This window comes from Bison bison, unplaced genomic scaffold (genome assembly GCF_000754665.1).
Source record: "Bison bison bison isolate TAMUID 2011002044 unplaced genomic scaffold, Bison_UMD1.0 scf7180017862979, whole genome shotgun sequence".
NCBI classification, from domain to species: Eukaryota; Metazoa; Chordata; class Mammalia; order Artiodactyla; family Bovidae; genus Bison; species Bison bison.
Window position 1 is genome coordinate 393,641 of NW_011493551.1, and position 6,779 is coordinate 400,419.

The window sequence follows — 6,779 nt, forward strand, 5'->3', positions numbered from 1 at the left end:
GCTCAGCAGGGCCCCAGCTCAGCTCTGCCGGCAACCTGTCAGATGGCACTGACCAATCATGTGATGCCTCAGCCTCAGTTTCCTTGTCAAAGTGCTCATTGAATCTATGGTTCCTGAATGCTGGTCTCCAAGCTGCAGGCAAGGCCTTCCCCAGCAATCAACTGACATCAACTTCAACTGACGAGATGACGTGGTGTCCTGCCTCTGAGGTGTGGGATAGCCTTTCTTTCCAAGGAGGAGATGTGTGCAATGCGGATCACAGCAGTTGCTTTTCAGGAGTGTTATTTAGGGCAAAGTTAGAAATTAGCAATCCTAGGGTGGTCCCCAGACTATTTCACGTGACCATGAGATCCAGAAATTTGGGACCACCAAGCTCCTGTCTGCCAATGTGGTCCATGGATATGTCTTGCAAGCTTGCTAAAATATGCAGAACCTCTCCCCAAACCCTCCCCTCACACACCAAAGACGTTCTGAATCCAACTCCCAGCATTCTATGTGCACTGTGACCACGAGCCTCCCAGGCACCCAGACCCTCTCTCGGTCCTGAGAGTTTTCCAGTTCAAAGTCTCCTCCCCAGACTGATGGTAAGCCATCTGCCCTCTGGCACATGTGGGATGGGAAACTCCAGAGGGAGTGATGGGGGCTACGTGAGAGCCGAGCCAGAGGTGCAGCCAGGGTCGCTGTCACATTGTGCCCCTAGGCAGCCAGGGCAGGAACAAAGGGAACTTTTTCTACGATGACTACACCAGAATTCTAGAAGTGGAGCAGAGTTATCCTTCCCTCAGGAGACTTTGCAATAGTTAAACTGCTTTCACGGGTTCTGTTGATGAGGCAAAGCAGGGCTGCCAGGCTGGGTACATTCCAAAGCAAAGCCCAAAATGCCTGACCTAAAGCAAGCTTATGACTTGTGAGCCAAAGCCGGGCCCACTAGGGGCTTCCATTCTCCTTCACTCTTCCCACCTCCTTAAGGAGCATATGGTTTACTCTTTACCAGAAGTTATCTTTTAATTCCAAACAATGAAGGTATTTGAACCCTTTTCGGAAGGACGTGTGATTCAGGCTGCATGGTTCTGATGTTTAAGCCCCCAGGCAGGACATGGGACAAAAGAGAAAGGCAAGAACCAAAGGCATCCGAGTAAACAAGAAGATTCTATTCGTTCAGGGAAGAAACAAAAAGAACTGCAGGCACTACTGTGCCCAGAAACGTCTCACTAGGTGTCATCAGAAGCAGCTGGCATTACACTTGGCATTTCCCAAAAACCAAGTTGCCTTGGGAATAAATCCTGTCTTTAGAGAAAATGCCTTTCCTTCTGGGAACTAACTTGCTTGCTTCTTTTTGAGTGAGTTTTTTTTGTTTTTTGTTTAAAAAGATGAGTCATAAAGAAGTTCATAGAGAACCAAAATTTCACTTTGTCCTGCATAACGGACACTTTCTGGGCAGAAAAAGCTATTGCCAGTAAGGGGTATCCCACTGCTGGGAGGAGAATGGGCTCTTCTGTAGCTTAATGTGGGGGTTGGGACTCTCTATCCTTTGAAGGACACAGATTCATGGGTGGAAATTAATAGCGGAGCCCCCAAAAATGAAAAAACAGGATTACTAAAATAACTAAGATTTGAGTGGGAAGATTTTAAGTGAGAGAAAATGTTTCATTCATCTGCTTTTCAAGTTAGAGACAGGAAACAGAAGAACTCCATTTAATATGGAAAACAATTAAAAATAGACTCCAGTCGATTTTCATCCAAGTTAACACAGAGAGGGAGGGGCAGGGAGGAAAACTATGAAGTGGGTGAGCAGGGAGTCAAGGAAGATTCGGTACTGAGCTGAGCTCTGAATAAAATGATTAAACCTCCAATGTGTTTTGAAATTCAGACTCAAGAGCCCCTTTTACATTAGGAAACTGCTTTAAAACTTGACATTTTACACTGAAAAGGACTTTTGTAAAGGGAAAGTTTATTCCTGCACGGAATTTCAAAAATGAAAACTTTCAGGACTTCCTAGGTAACCAGTGGCTAGAATTCCGTGCTCCCAGTGCAGGGGGTCCAGGTGTGTTTCCTGGTCAGGGAAATAGATCCCAGCGTGCTGCAGCTAAGACCCAGTACAGCCAAATAACTAAACTTTTAAAAAAAGGAAAACTTGGGACTTAGAATCATCCTCTGGAATTTTAAGGCAGAAAGGTTGATACATACAATGATCACCTCAAAGCACTCGTTTCCCCTAAGACACCCCTTCAGAGAAGGGGAAGAACCGACCAGAAGCAGTCAGAGAAACTCTGGAAAACAAACAGGAAAGCCCTCAGCAGCGCTGTCTGAGGCCACATAGCTTAAGGGGCAAAGACCCACCCCAAGCCCAGGTCCCCAGAGGGCACTGCTGAGGGAGCACCCAGTGCAGTGACTTCTGGGGAATGGAGGCCATGAGTCACCAAGAGAAAGTTCAAAAGCTTCTGTTGCAGAGACACAAAAACAGTTTCTATTTTAGAAAATTTCCCATCTGGTAGGTTTTCTTTTTAATTTTGGTGTTCGAAATTTTGCTTTCTAGAAATTCCATGTCACAGAGCTTCAGGGTTTAGAATGGCACTTAAAAGAGAGATGACGGCACCAAGATTTTCCCAGCAAAGCTCTGACTAGAATTCCCATGACAGGAATTAAGGGGCAGACATTGTCCTTTCTGTCTTTTCTCTCTTTTTGGAGCTCCCACCTGAGGAAAACTGAATACCCAGGCTTTGGGACACATGTCACCTACTTATTCAGACACCTGGCCTCATCCCCATAGGGGGCCTCTGTCCGCTGCTGCGATCTACTTTGTGGGTCGTTGAAGTAAGTGAGCTGGGGCAGGTGGCCTTGGGGAAGAATGGGATTTGTGAACGATTCTGTGGAACGGCAGAATCCTTGCTCCAGACATCACAGGACAGCCAGGCTGATTCTGGCCAGCGGGGGGCGGGGTGCCCCTCGCAGACCCCTCACCTCGGTTGTGTTGCAAGAGCACAATAGTGGGATTGACGATCGTTGTGGATGGGTAGGCAGATGATGGCTTGCTAACTGATGCAAAGGTCTGGGAATCAGTTCCAGCGTGGGATGAAGAAACTTCATTTAATAGAGGACTCGAGTCCTGAAAAGGAAGCAGTCATTGTCACTCAGTGCAACTACATGAAACCGAGAGATAAGGCTTTCTAAAAAGAAGAGATTTAAAGCTTTACAAGGACCTTAATTATAAAAAGAAATGTAACCAGTGAGACATGTTGATTCCAGTTAGAAGTTTAATGTGGAATGTTTATTCTTTTTGTTGGGATTAGTAAGGGGAGAGAAGGAAGGTGAATGTTACTCGAACTCTCAGCAACATCATTCATTATTTTCATCTGGTCAAAACTGTGGCTCAATCCGGTTACTGAAAAAGCAAATTCAAATCAAAGTAGCATAACATGCGAAACTCATGCAATCCACAATGCAATTTGAGAACGAGAGCTGGTTTAATTGGGGGAAAATCAGGAAAGTAGTTTAGTACTTATGTAAAGAAACACTGAGACGCCGTGAGGACGAGAAGCCATCGATGTATTAATAAGAACAGGGAAGAGTTAAGTATTGGAGCTCTTGGAAAGCTGTTCTCATCTGTACCACTGAACAACCCTACCAGCACTCACATCTAGGACATTATTTAGTCCTACTGTGGCATTTTTTCACTCCAATATTGAGTCACAAAGATCTCTGAAGACTTATGAAAATCCTGATTTTGAGAGTCTGAGGTGTCTGCCAGAAGTACCAATAAAATTATTACTACTAACATTACAATCTGCATAATGGGAACCATATCAGTCTTTTTAGAGACATGAAAATAAGATCTCAAAATGTAGTAAGGATATGTAGTTTCTTCTATCACTCCTATAAATTTTGCAAAGTTTCTATTTTGAAGCTTACAGACCCTAAAGCCAGAACAAAAGGTTTGAAGAACAAAACTGATAGTTACCTTCTAGAAAAAAGTGTAGCTCAAAGCAATCAGTATGCTCCACCAGAGACCAAGGACTCTATAAGCACCTGTGGGACAGGGGCCCCGCCTCCCTTCCTGATCTTCCACCTGCGCCTAGCACAGTGGCCTGCAGACCCCGGTGCTCAGTAAATGCCCCATGAATGACAGGAGACATCTACCAGCTACACCTTCTGTGGCAAGAGAACACGTGCCCATCAAATACAGGATATGCGTGTCAGCACCCAGGACAGCTCCTGACACACAGTAGGGGCTTCCTTAAAAATACCGGCTTGGTCAGCCCACCTTTTCTGAAAGTGCTCTAACAGCTGTTAGTTATGAGTGGCAGCTCAATTTAGCGAATAAAACCTTTCCCCAAGACTCAAAAGACAAAATATGATCTTGGACAAAAGTGCTTCATCTCATTTCTTTCTTTTGCATAGTGGGAAAACAACCACACTTGTCCTCATTTACTTTCAAAGTGATGTAATAAAGACAAATGACATAGTGGTGTCAAAACTCTGCCACAATGCACCCAAAAAACACACAAAATATCAGGCATACAGCTCTTTAAAGTGTAAGTGCCTGGGTGGACCATGTGAACATTAAGCATCTCCTAGATTTTACTCTGGCATAAATCTTATTTCTGGAACATCACAAAAATGAACTTGTATCAATTAATATGAAATTTTCTTCCTTCTTACTCTTCAATCACTGCAAATGGAGCAGATATAAACCCATGGTTTGCCCACCATCCACAGGAGCTCCTGTTTCTCTTGATAATTCTCACTCAATGCAGGAGTCTGACCAGTTTCCTTTTTCACCTCTTACTCTGTACCCAAGGTCAAACCAGAAGTTATCAGGCCAAAGGAAGTCCACCTGGGAGTCTATACCAGGCTGACCAGACAAGTTTGAGATACTGAAGATACTGGCCCAACTAATCTTTCCTGGAACACCTGAAAAAAAAACTCAATATGAAAATCTAGATCTAAGCAAATGACAAAGAGTAGAATCATCTTTGTCACCTCAGTCATGTCCCTCTCTTTGTGACCCTATGGATTGTAGCCCACTAGGTTCCTCTGTCCATGGGATTCCCCAGGCAAGAATACTGGAGTGGGTTGCCATGCCCTCCTGCAGGGCATCTTCCCAACCCAGGGATCAAACCCGCATCTCCTGTGTCTCTTATGTTACAGACAAATTCTTTTACTGCTGAGCCACCGGGGAAGCCCAAAGTGTAGAATACACAGCACTACTCATGATGATACTCTAGTGCCATAAAAACAAGACTTGCTTTACATGCTGCTCCAAAGAAACATTCCCTGCTTGTACTTTCCAAAACAAGAGTGGCTTCTAAATTCATCTCTAAGTTGAGCTGGGGTGAGGAAAGTGCATCAGTGAATAATCTAGCACCTTTCTCCAACAGAGCTGAGGGGCAAGGTTCAAAGCTAGGATATCCAAGCCCCCGGGCCACATTTGGCCAGGTCCTCACCTAACCATTGGGTTTCCCTGGTGGCTCAGATGGTAAAGAATGCCTGCAATTTGGGAGACCCGGGTTTGATCCTTGGCTTGGGAAGATCCCCTGGAGAAGGGAATGACTACCCACTCCAGTATTTTTGCCTGGAAATTCCATGGATGGAGGAGCTCAGCAGGCTATAGTCCATAGCGTCGCAGAGTTGGACACGACTGAGTGACACATTTTCCATTTAACTGCATCACATTGTATCTAGAGGTCTGAGCAGAGGACCAAGCCCGGGATGTAGCCCTTCTCAGCTTTTTACCCGATAGCTCACTGTAATTTCTCTTACAAGCTGAAATACAAGTTTACTCCCTGCTCTTGGCATGACTGGCTAATGTTTAATGAGCCACTGGAGCCAGTTTTGTAGGCATGCCTCTTTAAGGAACATTTAGTTACATTTAGTGGGCCAATTGCATGACCCACAAGGTCACTACACCTTAAAATGTGGTCCACAGATCATCAGCATCAGAATTCCCCCCGATGCCTATTACCAAGCCTCAGTCCTCAGCCCCTCCCCAGACCCACTCAATCAGAAACTCTAGGAGTATAACCTCAGAGGATCCCATGAGCACTATACTTGAGCACCCACATACCACTCAGATAAATCCTGTTCATGGTTGTGCCCACAGCATTTAGCAGAATACCTAGAACATGACCAGAACTCAATGATGAATGGTTAACTAGCCAGATACTGATTTTTGAGGGGCTCTGGCTCGTTTGCTAGGGCACACCCTCAGCACCAAAGCTGACATTTCCTGAGCACCTCTCTGTGCTGAGCCCTGAAAGAGAAACTTCTCTGTACTTGGTCCCACTGCACCCACAGCCCCAACAGATCCATGTGTCCCCGTTTTATGACTCACACTGAGGCTCTTCCAGTCTCTCGGTTCCCAGGGCTCCTGAGGAGAAAACACACTGGGTCCTTTGACTCAGTCTTTCCTCTAAAGCTCTTGGCTTTCCCACTACGATGGGGACGCACCTCGCAGATCAGGACCTGAAGTGTCAGGACACTTACTTAACTTCCCATGACCACTGGAGCACTGTTTTGCCTCAAAATTCCCTGGTGGCCACTATGCAGGGGCCTCAACAACGTTCTTCCTTTTGAGGAAACAGTGCTAACACTTGTACCGGGGCTTGTCTCTCTATGTACTCAATTAAACTCCTTTTTTAAAACCCGGTCTCTGCCATTGCTGTATATAAAAGAAAGCCTGCGAGCTTGCAGAATCAACAAGAGTGAATCTCTGCCTCCCCTAGAATCTCCCTGCTCCCTGCTAGAGAAACGGTGAGCACCGTGCCTGCTGCTGGCTTTTC

The 6,779-nt window shown here is 45.5% G+C and overlaps 1 protein-coding gene across 24 annotated transcripts in view; it reads right to left on the minus strand.

Moving 5' to 3' along the window:
* The window catches only part of SORBS1 (sorbin and SH3 domain containing 1), a 236,387-nt gene that overhangs the window by 85,431 nt on the left and 144,177 nt on the right, over window positions 1–6,779 (minus strand). For all 24 annotated transcript variants that reach the window (XM_010832970.1, XM_010832967.1, XM_010832973.1 and 21 more), the window contains one exon: window positions 2,962–3,106. In XM_010832970.1, the coding sequence (XP_010831272.1) occupies window positions 2,962–3,106 (145 nt within the window). The remainder of the gene's footprint in view (window positions 1–2,961; window positions 3,107–6,779) is intronic.